This window comes from Trichechus manatus, unplaced genomic scaffold, assembly GCF_000243295.1.
Source record: "Trichechus manatus latirostris isolate Lorelei unplaced genomic scaffold, TriManLat1.0 scaffold00006, whole genome shotgun sequence".
Classification (NCBI taxonomy): domain Eukaryota; kingdom Metazoa; phylum Chordata; class Mammalia; order Sirenia; family Trichechidae; genus Trichechus; species Trichechus manatus.
This window is the reverse complement of record NW_004443942.1, coordinates 6692216-6707275: the sequence shown is the minus strand read 5'-3', so window position 1 is coordinate 6707275 and position 15060 is coordinate 6692216. Positions and strand designations below refer to the sequence as shown.

Here is a 15060-nt window from a genome sequence, read left to right as displayed (position 1 = left end):
GATTCGGAGAGAGATACATTTATTTTTAGATGTGGAACTGAAAATTAAAGGAGCTTATGCTTGGTAACCTCAGTTTTCTCTGAAAGTAGGTAGGGTGAGGGGGTATCAGGAGAAGAGGCTAGAAGAGAAAGGTAGGCTTCAGTCGGATTATGAAGGGCCTTTCTACTGTGGAGTCTCTGGGTGGCACAAACAGTTAAGCACTGGGCTACTAACCGAAAGGTTGGCAGTTCAAACCTGCCCAGAGGAGCATCCAGAGAAAGGCCTGGTGATCTGCTTCCAAAGGTCACAGCTGTGAAAACCCTGTGGAGTGCAGTTCTACTCTGAAACACATGGAGTCTCCATGAATTGGAATTGACTTGATGCCAAGTTTTGTTTTTGTTTTTTCTTTTGTCGTTTGTTTTCTACTGTGGAAGAGAGAGTCATATAAACAAATAATCTTGCATCATTAAGTGCTATGGCTCAGCAATATTCATTCAAAAATAGTAAACATCTACTGTACTACTTGTGTATTCCCTGCAGTGTCTAGTACTTTGCAACTACTATATACTTACTGAATTTTAAAAACCAACAAAAAACAAAATGTACCTGAGTTTGAATCCTGGCCCTGCCACTCATCAGTTGTTTAACCTTAAGGAACTTAATTAACTTCTCTGTGCCTTAGTTTCCTCATCTGGAAGATGGAAAATAATAATACTGTCACATGGGATTGATGGGAGTTTTAAGCAGGTAATATTTATAAAGCGCATAGAATAGAATCCAGCACCTAATAAGCATTATATAAATATTTGTTAATGTCATTATTATTATTTAGAAATATTAAAACTTATGAATTAAAATTTGACCCTGGTAATTGGGAATCTTTTTGTATATGTATGTTGCAGTTTATGATGTCTCTGGAGCAGCAAGTGACAGAAATTGTGTGGTCCTCAGTGATATCCACATTGACATCATGGACTATATCCAGCCTGCAACTTGCACGGATGCTGAATTCCGTCAAATGTGGGCCGAATTTGAATGGGAAAACAAAGTTAGTCCTGGAGAGATTTTCTTGTACTTCTCTTTCTTGATTTTGCCTAGTGTTGAGGCGTTCTCATGTAAAATTAATCCCATTAAAAAGTGGCAGATGTGAGAAGCAAAAAGACTTTCAATGTCTGTTCTTATAAATTAGCTTAAGTGGAAATGATGGAAGTAGTTTTCTAAGTTGCTGTTGTATACTGAGGAGAGTAGCATTTCTATAATTAATCTGATCAAAATATTATGGACTGTCCCATCCCTTCTAGGTATGAATAGTAATTTACTATTTAGTCTCGTGTCTAAAAGAGGCTTTGAAAGTCAGGGACCTGCTAAGGAACTTCATTACTTCCAGCCTTGATTTTTTTTTTTTTATTAGAAATATTCTACATGCAGCATTTTGCTTTTCTGTGAAGTCGTCTATATCTGAAAGTACTGTTACCATCCTGCGGTTGTTGCATTTGATAGAAGATGTCATTAACTTTTTTGTTGCATATCCTTCCCACCAATTAGTTGGAAGGAAGTTCTAGTATGAAATACCAGTGATTGTTTCCTCAGTCCCAAAATAAGAAATTCACAACTTTGTCATTGTAAGAATTATGATCGCCTTGATTTTTTTTTCCCTCTCTACAGGTGACGGTTAACACAAATATAATTGATTTAAATGAATACTTACAGCACATACTAAAGTCAACCAATATGAAATGCCTCACTCCAGAAAAGGTAAGATTTGATTGCGAACTTCTTAAATCTGATAAAGAGTACTGTGGTAGATTGCTGTCTTTTTTGTATTTTCTCTAGTGTATTTTTGCTATTATTCAGCATGCGAAAAGCATTGTCATTCTGGAGTAGCTAAAATAAGTTATCCCAGAGAATATGTGAATCTGCTTACCTCTCACTGAACACCAGCCAGCTTGTTCCTAGTGCAGTTATCGAATTGAATAGTCAACCAATTTTTTTTTTCCATCTTTCCTTTTCAGCTAGAGGCTTATTCCAAGATATTATATTTGTGGTACTGGATTAGAAAATGTCCATGACCTCTTTGTTGCCTTGGATTTAGGCCATAGTGTATCTTCTCAAATACAGAATTGTTGATGTAATTTGATTTTGTGCTGTGTATGTATATTATGAAAAAAGACTAGAAAGAAAGAAAAATGCAAGTGGGGCTCTAAGGGACTTTTTTTCCTTGTAAAATTTCTGCTAATATTATAATCTTGATTTTATCAATAAAAGAATGCTCCCAAACAAGTAGGTTTTAATCCGTGTATTCATCTATTCAACAAATGCTGAGTCCGTGTTTAAACCAAGTACTCCATGAACTAGTAGATACATAGTAATGAACAAAATAAAAATAGTCTCTTCCTTCATGGATTTTAAGGTCTGTTGCAGGAGGCAAACAGAATATACAAATTGGAATAAGTACTATTTTTTTTAAGTCAGATTTATTGAAGTATAATATACACACAGTAAAATTTGCACTTTTTACATGTATAGCTCTATGAGTTTTGACAAACTCATATAGTCGGGTAACTACCACCACAATAAGTACTATTTTAAGTAATGGTTTGCCTGTGCTGTTTGGTTTGCCTATATGTGTAGTTCTCTAGTAAAGTATTTATCACAAATTTCTTCTAGGCCCTCTCTGGCTACTGTGGCTTTATGGCAGCCAACCTCTACGCTCGCTCCATATTTGGAGAAGACGCACTTGCGAATGTCAGCATTGAGAAGCCAATTCACCAGGGACCAGAGGCCCCTGTTACTGGCCATATAAGAATTCGTGCAAAGAGTCAGGTAACAGTTGTTTTTCTTGGAGATCATCTCTGATCTGAACAAAATGAGGAAGAATTTATGTCTTTTTTACATCTATCTGTAGTATCCTCTACCATACTAGCGTTTCGTGCATTAGATGTGTATATATGATACATATATACATTGGGTGTGTGTGTATAATCTGTGAATAGAAATACAGCTTTTGCTTCATTGAAATGGCTTATCTTTTCGGCTAATTTGCTTAACACTTTGATTCCTGTGGGCATTTGTGAAATGAGTTCCTCAAAGTTTTTTTTTAATCTGGGGTACAAATCTAGTGGCTGTTTTGTAATTATAGCCCCAAAAGTACTTAGCCCAGTAAAGTTTTGGTGAGTTTGTTTTGTAGATCCTTGGTTTTGTTGTTCATGTGATGTCATTGAATGGAGACTTAGTTAAGTTGGAATAACTTGTCGATTGTGTGTAGTTTCAAGAGTTATAAATATCTTCATTCTTCTTTACAGGGAATGGCCTTAAGTCTTGGAGATAAAATCAACTTGTCTCAGAAGAAAACCAGTATATAAGAATAAACAAAAAGTCCTTGTAGCTTTACAGTTAAAATTTAGGTATGGGCTTATTAAACTCCAATATCTTTTATACTCTTACATGCTTTATGTTATATAGAATCTGAGTTCATGCTGAATGCATTCCAGCCAATAATTTATAGTCTTTCCCTTAAATCAAGATTGAGTTTAAAATTGTAGTTTATCTTTTGTCTTAACAGTTCTGAATGCTGACCTCAAAGTATATTTCTCACATGTACCAAGGCCATTTTCACAGTATAATAAACAAATCTATTCCTAAATTTTTTGTTATTTTATAAATAAATGTATAATTACATAATTTTAGTTATGCAGCAATGATTTCTTTAATTGGGTTATAAGTTTCTATTATAAATTTAAATTACTCTGAGTTGTGACTATATGCGACTTAACATAAACTGAGTGATATAACATGAGACAGGCTTTGATTTAACTTGATTGATTTTTACTTATTTAATATTTCAACATCAGTATCTAAAAATGCTTTATCAAATTCTATAGCTTTTCTCTGGAATTTAACTCTAGGGAAAAAGTATCAGAATAACTTGAGAAAATAGAACCATCTTGAGTTTATGAACCCTGACTAAAATAGACAGGTTATTCTTGATTATTCTGGGTCATAATGAAAAGTAGTAGGGTCGATAATCCGAAATCGATTTTAAATCGTGGACATTTAGCTTTGGATGTTCTTTTATTAGGAATTAAATTGTTATTTAGGAATACAATCTTTTATTAGGAAGTAAATTGATTCTAGCCGATTACTAAAGCTGCACTGGAAGGATTCAGCCCCAGAGGATTCAAAAACCTGTCCTCTATGTTGCCCCCATGCCTTACTCCATCCTCCCTTTTTCTTCAACTTACATTAGGGCTGAGCTCCATCACCTCCCAGTTTGATTCCAAATACATTTCTGAGCTGAGTTTCCCAGAGTCTCTCTAATTGTACTGTCATTTTGACCCTTGCCCTCCTTGGGGATGATTAAAGTAGTCTGGTCTGTTAGCTAAGTCTGAACATTAAACTGTTACACTTTGTCTTCTGACATTCACCATTCAGGATGAGCCCAGAGATAAAGTCCATGAAAGAGTGAAAGCAGCATCTTCTATTTCAGCCCTAGAGTGAGAATGGAATGATTTGTTTGGAGTGTGAGGAGACTGATATCTTGTATGATGTCATAAACTTTGAAGCCACTTGTTTTTCTAATCAGAAAGAAACAAAGAATACAGGGCATTTGAGATTTCAGAGCACTGAGATCTCAAAACAAAGCCCAAATGGGAAAGATACTAGGAATGCAAGAAAGGGGTCAGTTTGATATATTGAGTCAAGGGCTGGAGATTTGTGATGAGAGCAGGGGAACTGATGTAACTTTGTTTGAATTCGATCATGTCTGTTCCATTGAACATTAGCTGCCTTAGAAGTCAGTACATATTCTGGGAGAAGAAGGATCCTATAGTCAAGTCAGTTTGGAAAAAGCTGCATACTCTCCTGTACTGGGAATTCATAGTATACATTAGCATATTAACAAATTAGTTTGGTTTAACCCAGCATTTCCTAGTCTTATCTGACCAAGGAATCTTTTTTTCGTGGAACATCTATTGACAATACATAGGACAGGAAAAATAACTTAGCATTTTAGTCTTGAAGTCACAGTCAACCAGTTTGCATTTAAAATCTCAAGGAATTACGCCTCTGTATGTCTGCTGATGATCTCAGAAAATCGCCTGCTTAATTTTGTTGAGATTAGATTGGTTTACATTGCCATTTTCTTAAATTAATAAATAAGGAGAACAAAGAGAAAAAAGTTAATATAATTTCAGGTCCCTATATTAAGCTATTTACTTCATTAGCATTTTTTAGCTTTGTGCACAAAATAAATGTGAATTGGATAGCAGCACTTTCTTTAGAGAAGGTGATCACACTATACCCTGTTAATTTGGATAGAGTATACATTCAAAGGTTGTGGTTGCTTACATCAGGAGATCCCATATAATTAGGACCATGATATCTGGTAAGAGAATGAACATAGTATCTGACACCAAGTGAAGGCGTAATGTATGAGTAGACGGAATGAATAAACTTGTAAATCTTAAGAGAGAAATAAGTGGCCTTTATTAAATTTTACTGAAATCCCTGGGTGATGCAAATGGTTAAAGCTCTCAGTTGCTGACTGAAAGCTGGAGGTGAATCCTCCCATGTTTAGCCCTATAAACTTTAGAATAATATGAAAAGAAAGAAAATCCTGTGGAGCACAGTTCTTTGACGTACATGGGGTTGCCATGAGTGGAAGTGACTCAACAGCAACTAGGTTCAACTGGATATATTTCCCTAGTGTCATGACGCTAGAGGGAGCTCTGTGCAGTTACTTTCATTTTGGGGATTAGAAGTGATTAAAGTTGTTTTTATAAGAAGGGAAAGCAAGGTGAGTCTGTTAGTAAGGAGGTCTATGGTGATATTTTGCTAGCTGTAAGAAACTACTACATGATATAAAAATAATACAAGTGGCAAAAGAACTCACTTCAGGGTATTTTTAGAAACTCGTATCAAATGTGAAAGATCTGTGCTATGTATTGGGTAACATAAGTAGTTTTACTGGTGACTTGTTCTGCCTACATTGATAAATGTTGTAGTCAGCTGATAATTTGTCACCTTACCTTTAAATCAAGATGGAATTTAAAATTATAGTTTTGTCTTTTGTCTTAACAGTTCTGAATGCTGTCCTCAAAGTAGGGTCAGGCATACCAGCTCCCTTCCTTACTACCCTCTCCCAGATTCTCAGTACACCATCAGTATTATCCATCCCTTTACCTGAGCTCCACTCTCCATCTCCAGGGTCTCAGAAGCCTTAGGAGATAACCAGGTATAGTGCAGAAGTACAATTTAGAAATAGAAAAGCATAGTATTCTGTCTCTGCCACTTCTGTGCTATGTGGTCTTAGTCAATGGTAATAGCTAATTTATTGAGTGCTTGCTTGTGCCATGACACATCTTTTTCCATGACACATCTCATATCATCACAATGACTGTATGACACAAATACAATTAATATCAATATCAAATGATGTTATAGTCTTAGAGAGGTTAAGTTACTTTCAAGATCTAATAGCTAGTAAGAGATGAGCCCAGATACAAAGCCAGAATACCTGACACTAAAGCCCTTGTAACTAATCACACGTTGCCACCATTGCATCATCTCTTTGTGCCTCAGTGTCCTCATTTGTATTGTGCTTATAATGTCTACTTCACAAGGTTGATGCAAGTAGGGAATGATGTAATGTGTTTGTTATAAGTATTTGGCGCATAGTAGATGTTCATCAATAGTGTTCATTGCATTTCTTTCGCCATTCACTGTCCTTCCTTGTGCTATAGAGAATACTGAAATCTGTTCTCCTTACGATCTTCATACCTCCCTCAGGATTTTGGTCCTATTTTTGTACTCATATGCTTTTGTTTTTGTTTTTAGCACCAGTAACTTACTTAAAAGAAGCTTCATTTCTGGAGAATTCTTTAATTGGGGTATCATGGCCCTCAAGTTAAGAACAGTATTATGTCAGCTTTTTAAAATAAGCTCTTAACCCTTTTATGTGACAACTGTTGTTATCACAGTTAAATAACTGTCACAACCCATATTCTTCATGTGATGGATGGTCTTTGATGAACATACTGGTTTTATTTGCCTTCAGAATGACAATCAAATGACTGATTCTTTAAAAACTGAACACAGATATGTTCAGCTAAGTTACCTTAAAAAATGTGATATTTATGGTTGCTCACTATGATCAGAAGTTAACGTTGCATAAGCTCACCACTTTTCTTCATTTTCTCCATCTGGTGAAAGCAGGATCTCTCTGACTAAGAAGCTGGTTATGCAGTGACAAAAGAATGCAAGTGGAATTTGTGCTTTTTATCTGGGGTTCTGTATATAATCATAGGATTCTGAGAATATTCTTGAGTAATTGTAAAACCAACAAGATATACAAATGGGTTGCAGCATGGTGAACTGAAGTAGCCCTGAATGAGTCTTCCTAAATCTAATCCCCATTCTGTAAGTAGCTTTCTTAAAAATAGGCAGGATGTATCTGTCTGGGTTTCTCTCCTTATCTGTAAAATGAAATAATTCAGATAGCTGACATCCAGTGTTTCTGGCTCAAAAAAAACCTATAGTTAAAAAGCCTTGTGTTTTTACAGCTACCTCTTCAACAAACTTTACAATCAACTGGGATATGTCTATCTGGCTATTATCTTCAGGCACCTCAAAATCAGCATTACAAAATGGAATTTGTCTTTCCCCCCAAACTTGTTTCTCTATTACGTTCTCTTTGTGGTCACTTATGCTAAAAACCCAGTAGTCACCCTTAACTCTACCCTCACCATCTACATCTCATCAGGTGCCAAGCTCCATGTTCTCCCTCTATTTTCCTCTAATTCTTTTTTTCCCTACTCGTAGTTCCATGTCCCTGGTTTAGATTCTTGTCATCTTGAGCCTGTTCTACTGCAGTAGCCTAACTATAAATTTCATGTATAATTCTAAAATTAAAGCCCATGCTTTAATCTTGACCGCATATAACAGTAGCTGTATAGTTCCTTGACCTGGTCAGGCTGTTTCTCAGATAATACCACTTTGGGAGACATACTAAAAAAGAAAAAACGAGTCCAAAGATTTAAATATTTTTTAAAATGAATGGAAATAACACTTCGCCAACGAAGACAATCAGGTGGCTAACAAACGCATGAAGAGATGCGTGCTATCATTAGCCATTAGAAAGATGCAAATCAAAACTACAATAAGATAGCATCTCACCCAGGCAAGAATGGCACTGACCGAAAAATTGGAAAACAACAAATGCTGACAAGGTTGTGGGGAGATTGGAACGCTTATGTACTGCTAGTGGGAATGTAAGATGGTAAAAACTGCTGTGGAAAACAGTATGATGCTTCCTTAGAAAGCAAGAAAAATTCCATATGATCCAGCAATCCCACTGTTTTGTATATATCCTAGAGAAATAAGAGCCATGAGAAGAAGAATGCATATACCCATGTTCGTTGCAGCATTACTCACAATAGCAAAAAGTTGGAAACAGCCTAAATGTCCACCAATGGATGAATGGATAAGAAAACTGGTAAACGAGACTAAGTGGGCAGCTACTGTCTGGAGGCGGGATGAGAAGGCAGAAAGGGATAGGAGCTCGGTGAATGGACATGGGAAACCCTGGGTGGAAAGGGGAAGTGTGCTGTCACATTATAGGGATTGCAACTAGGATCAAAACAATATGTATACATTTTTGTATAAGAAATTAACTTGAGCTGTAAACTGTCGCCTAAAGCACAATTAAAAAAAAAAAAGTATTATACACAATGGAATACTAGGCAACAATAAAGAATGATGATGAATCCATGAAACATCTCACAACATGGATGAATCGAAGATGTTATGGTGAGTGAAATAAGTCAATCACAAAAGGACATTGTATAAGACCACTTATTACAAAAAGTTAAAAAAAGTTCATACACAGTAACATTCTTTGATAGTTACCAGGGATGGGAGGGAGGAAAAACCACCAGCTAGATAACAGACACATGTTAACTTTGGTGAAGGGAAAGGCAGTACATGGTATGGGGGAAGTCAGCACAACATGACCAAGACAAAGAAAGATGCTGAGCGATAAACAAGAATAAAAGGCAACTACCTAAATACTACAACCTTGTAACAATAGTAACAATTTGAGTGGATACATACGCAGATATGTACCTGAATAGGTATGAGAGGGCATATGGGAGTACACCCACATGCATATATAGACTTAAGTTGTGGATATTTCTAAATATTCATATGTGCTGCATGTATAATCATATATACAATAGAGCACAGTAGCACAGGGAAATTGCTTAGACATAACCAAATACTTCACGGGACTGAGTTACTGGGCTTCAGGGCTGGGGACCATAGTCTCGGGGGACATTTAGGTCAATTGGCATACAACTCAAAGTCAATGTTCTACATCCTACTTTGGTGAGTAGGGTCTGGGGTCTTAAAAGTTTGTGAGCAGTTATCTAAGATACAACTATTGATCTCTTCCTGTCTGGAGCAAAGGAGAGTGAAAAAAACCAAAGACTGACGGAAGCAAACAGTCCAAAGGCCTAGTGGCCACATGAACCACAGCCTTCACTAGCCTGAAACCAGAACTAGATGGTGCCTGGCTACCACTACTGGTCGCTCTGACCAGGATCACAATAGAGGGTCCTGGACAGAGCTGGAGAAAAATGTAGAACACAATTCAAATTCATAGAAAAGGCTAGACTTACTGGTCTCATAGAGACTGGAGGAACCCCGGAGACTATGGCCCTTAGTCACCCTTGTAACTTGGATCTGAAGCCACTCCTGGAGATCACCTTTCAGCCAAATAACAGGCCTATAAAATAACACCTGTGAGGAAAGTGCTCCTTAGGACAATCAACTATATGAGACCAAAAGGGCAACATTTGCCCAAAAGCAAAAATGAGAAGGCAGGAAGGGGCAGGAAAACCAGACAAACAGGGAACCCAGGTGGAAATGGGGAGTGTGCTGACACATTGCGGGAATTGGAACCAATGTCATGGAACAATGTGTGTATAAATTATTGAATGAGAAATTAATTTGCTTTGTAAACTTTCACCGGAAGCACAATTTAAAAAAAAAAAAAATGACAATCCAGACACCCCAAAATGAGGATTGGCAAGCAAATGGTGTTAAGTATCTACAGTGAGTACCAGAGTACCAGTAGGTGGTAGGTACTCAGTATTTGTTGAGCGAATGAATGAAACATGTAGCCATTAGAGATAATAAGTGGTGTGGATTAAATTGCAGCATTGACGTGTGCCTATGAAATAACGTTAGGTGAGAAAACGACACCACTCTTGTAGGATTGTATGTCTCCTATATTAAGATTAACTAGGATATATTATAGCTGTATTGCCTGTCTTTCCAAGTGAGTAGAAAATCAAAATATCACATCAGTCATATCACTAATACATGTTGAAAATAAATGCTGTCCACCCGCTTAGGTCACTGGGTGGGGCTAAGGTATTTCATTGGCTGGAATCCCTGATTCCAGCTCTTGTGATTTTTAGGTCTTTGATCTTGATCTCTCAGGCTTCGAAGTGACTGAAACCGCAGTTTCTTCTGGGCCCACCCAGAGAGCTGACATCCCCTTGTAAGTAAGCACTGCATTCTCTTAGGTGGGTACTGAAGCTTACCACACAGAACTTCACCAGCCAGAATTTGAGGAAAGCGCCCATCTGGTTTGGCCCAAGGAGTCTGTCCTGGAAAATTACTGACCTCTACTAAACTATGCAAACCATTTCTTAAAGCCCAACAACATAAAAATTGAACTTAATGAATTGTAATCAAAATGTTCTTTCTATGAAGTTGTTTAAGGTCAAAACTTTTTTTTTCCAATAACCTCCTGCTTTGAGTAAAGGTATGACTATTTTCTATTACCTAGGAAAGTGGTTTTCAAACTATCTCCACTAGAACACAAATATTTCATAAGCTAGACCAACGTGTTCCCACAGCTAAGATCAAATAATGGTCTTTTTCCTTGTGCAGGAAAACACAAACTGGTGAAAAGAACTTCTTCAATCTTATGTTTCTTTTCCGTATGTTTCTTTTTTTGCACTTTAATATCTGCTACCAAATTTTAAAAGTAATAAAGCATTATGGGAATATTTGGCTAGCTGAATGTTCTTGGCCTGATAGCTTGTCTTTGTGGCCATGTATGCTCCTGGTGGTTTTATATTGCGTAAGTATATTTTCTGCTAGTAAATGGTTTCTTTGTCCAACTGGATTAAATGCGTCAATATTTCGTGATGACAATAAAGGGCACATTGACTTCTAGGTGTTCCACAAGGGGCATGGGGCTCTGCTGTAAAATATATCTTGTAAAATCCAAATGCTCTTGTGTAATTCATGCAGATCATATACTCATAAGCACTGTTTACTTTAATGGAAATAAGCCTTGGTAATGAAGTCTAAATCCAAATTCAGTAGTCCCTGGCTTATGCCTTCAATGCAAAGAACTCCGGAAAAGCCCTGAAGAGTGTACCCTGGCTTTTAGCACTCAACCTGTAAATAAGATTTTTCCGTCATTCTTCAACCTAAGGAGTAAGAGATGGAGACTTTCTAGAACCCTTGGGTTTTGACTGATAACACCTGCTGTGTGTTTAGTGTTATGCTACATCCTGAAGTTACAAAGAGTAAGATACAGTCTAGTAAATATTTCAAGAGCAAACACCTAACAGCACTACTTAGTCTTACAATAGAAAAATGTACCAACTGCTGTCAACACAGAAAAGGAGTGACTACCAGAAGAAACCACCACCGTCTGTCAGTTCGTTATACTGTGGTGGCTTGTACGTTACTATGATGCTGGAAGCTATGCCACCAATATTTCAAATACTAGCAAGGTCACCCATGGTGGACAGGTTTCAGCAGAGCTCCTAGACTAAGACTAGGAAGACAGGCCTGGCAGTCTACTTCTGAAAATTAGCCAGTGAAAATCCTTTGTATCACAGCAGAATATTGTTCAATATAGTTCTGGAAGATGAACCCGTGGGTTGGAAGGGACTCAAAATACACAATGTCTGCAACAATGGGCTCAAGCATACCAATGATCATGAAGATGGAGCAGGACTGCTGGGAAAAGTTGTTCTCTTGTTCATGGGTTGCCATGTATGACAACTAACAACAACCACCAACAGAAGAAAATCAGACAAAGGTGACCTTGGAACTAAGCACTGGAAAGAATAAATTTGCCTATTGAATGTCAGATGAGAGATTGGGTGAGGGGGCGGGGAAGGCATTCCAGCAACAGAACAGTTGGGTAAAGTCACAGAGGTGCGTGGCAGAGAGGTGAGTTCTATTCAACATGTTGGCGGGCAGTGGCAGATGGCGAGGCTGGAGATGTAGACAAGTCAGGTTATGAATGACAGGCTAAGGCAATTAAAATTTATCTTGTAGGGAATGAAGAACTACTAAGGAGTAGTAGTTCTAAGCAGATGAATGACATGATCAAATTTGCATTTAGCAAAACCTCTAGCTACAGTTTGGAGAATAGATTGGAGGTACGGGAGGCCAGTTAGGAGACTATTGTTACCGGCGAGAAATGATGAAGACCTGAGCTGAAATTATGGTAGTTGTGATGAAGCACAGAAATCAAATTCAGGAGTTATTTTGATAGAACTTATGTGGAGAGCTGGGGCAGGGTTTGGAGGATAGGTAGGAGCCTAAAGACAGTTACAGGCAGAGATGGATTACCCAATAAGGAAGGTGCGCACGGGTTTAATTGTGTTTACTTACCAATTTGTAGTGCCCAATTTCACTGTGAAATTGTGCACTGCAGATTGGTAAATAAACACAATTAAGCTCATGCATACCTTGCTTACTGGTTAATCTGTCCCTGGTTACAGGTTTTCCTAAGGGCAAATACTGCTCCAGATAAGCAGATAGAGTTACCAAATCTCCTTTTCCTCATTTATAAAATGGAAACGATTATCCTTACCCTTCTTGTCTTAAAGTGGTACTGAAATGACAATGAAATGTAATCTGTAAAGGTGTGTGCAAATGGGAGATGGAATAATTATTAATATCGTTGTCATAATGATCTTCATTCACAGAACAAATGCCACAGAGTTGAACAATATGAAATTGCCTCTTTTATGGATTAAAAACAGTCAAATATCAGCAATTTCACATAATCAAAACTAATAGTTTGTGGATTACTTAGTTTTTCCTATTTCTGCCCCCTGCTAGGCCATATCATTGCTTTTTTTTTTAAGAGTAACAATACATTTCATCGAGGAGATTTTCAGGAATGCTGGAGAGGCAATTGTGGTAGAGGGAAAGTGTACAGGCTTCAAGTCAAAGAGACCTGGATTCAGATTTTCCTCTGTAATTTATTAGCTGTGATCGTGGGCAAATCAGTCTGTTTCAGCCTTACTTTTTTTCATCTGGAAAATGGAAATAATGATGCCTGTCTTGTTGGGTTATTAAATGAAAAAAAAAAAAAAAAAAAGCCCTGTTAGTACATGGCATATAAAAGATGTTGAATAAAAGTTAGTCTCAACTGTTCCCTGTCCCTCCCCTCTTTAGTTTTCTTACTTCTTCATAGAAAGTTTAGCACGGAACTCTCAGGGTTATCTGCTTCTTTCTGTCCCAGAAATCTAAGTTATAGCTGCATGCCAGGGATTTGGGTGTGTATAAGAAATGTTCGTCTGTCATAACTTCAAGATAAAATCTTTTAGACTGAGTGGCCATTTAAATTATCAAACATCATTTCATGGAATTACTTCTGTGCACAATTTGTGTCAAGTTTTTCCAGAATGCCACAAGTCTCATCATTTTTCATGTCATTCAGGAGGTTACTCATTTAGCCTACATTTCCAATAAACTCATACATACAGACTGTGTCATATTCCTCTGAAAGTGTCATCACTTTTTTTTAAAATGTGGTAATTGCCTTTTGCAAAGGAAAAAAAACAGCAGTTGAAATGGTATTTATTTTCTTATATTCCTGACTGTGAATCTAACTCTGAAAGTTGAACTCATAATTGCCAATCATCCCCTCTCCTGGGAACTTAACCCATGGGTTCAGTAACCTTTCCTCAACCGCTGACATGCACTCCTGGGTCCTGATTGCTCAGCTGCATTCCCTCCTCAGTTTGCCTGTTCAACATTTTTGGTCTCTGATGAGGTACTGATTTTGCATTACTTCATATTTTATTGAGCTTCTACATTGTGCAGGCACTGTTCTTGTCACAACATGTATATGGTGAGCAAGAAAGACAAAATCTTTGTACTAGTGGGCTTACATTCATGTGACAAGAAGATATTTTCATAGTGGATAAGTATTATAAAGGAAATAAACTGACTAATAGGATAAATAGTGGAGGTGGCACAGTGGTTAAATGCTCAGCTGCTAACTGGAAGGTTGGCAGTTCGAACCCACCAGCCACTCTGCAGGAGAAAGATGTGGCAGTCTGCTTTGGTAAAAATTTACAGCCTTGGAAACCCGATGGGGCAGTTCTACTCTGAGCTATAGGATTGCTATGAGTCAGGATTGACTCAGCAGCAATGGGTTTGGGTTTGGTTTTTGGTGGATGGGAGTAACATAGAAAGGGTTTCAGGGAAGTAAGAGAGTAACAAGACCCTGAGGTGAGTTAGAAATAGAGATACCTTATGATCCAGCAATCCCACTACTAGGTATATATCCTAGAGAAATAAGAGTCCTACCATGTATAGATATAAGCACAACCATGTTCATCGTAGCATTATTCACAATAGCAAAAAGATGGAAACAACCTAAGTGCCCATCAACAGATGAATGAATAAACAAACTATGGTACGTACATGCAATGGAATACTATGCAATGTTAGAGAGTAATGGTGAATCTGCGAAACATCTCACAACATGGATGAACCTGGAGGACATTATTGTGAGTGAAATAAGTCAATCACAAAAGGACAAATATTGTATGAGACCACTATTATAAAAAGTCAAGAAAAGGTTTACATACAGAAAGAAACATTCTTTGATGGTTACCAGGTATGGGAGGGGGAAGGAGGGAAAATCACAAAGATAGTAGACACTTATTAACTTGGGTAAAGGGAAAGGCAATACACTATAAGGGGGATGTCAGCACAACATGACGAAGGCAAAGGAAGACACTGGGAGGA

At 37.5% G+C, this 15060-nt stretch overlaps 1 protein-coding gene across 3 annotated transcripts in view; it reads left to right on the top strand.

Annotated features, from left to right (window-relative positions):
* The window catches only part of COPB1 (COPI coat complex subunit beta 1), a 42331-nt gene extending 38714 nt beyond the window's left edge, over positions 1 to 3617 (top strand). For 2 of the 3 annotated variants that reach the window (XM_004369668.3, XM_023737409.1), the window contains 4 exons: positions 882 to 1027; positions 1645 to 1734; positions 2647 to 2802; positions 3282 to 3617. In XM_004369668.3, coding sequence (XP_004369725.1) covers positions 882 to 1027; positions 1645 to 1734; positions 2647 to 2802; positions 3282 to 3341 — 452 coding nt within the window. In that variant the 3' untranslated portion in view covers positions 3342 to 3617. Of the gene's footprint in view, positions 1 to 661; positions 860 to 881; positions 1028 to 1644; positions 1735 to 2646; positions 2803 to 3281 lie in introns of those variants that run through there. The other variant, XM_023737424.1, reaches the window with a different exon arrangement.
* The last annotated feature ends 11443 nt before the right edge of the window (positions 3618 to 15060 follow it).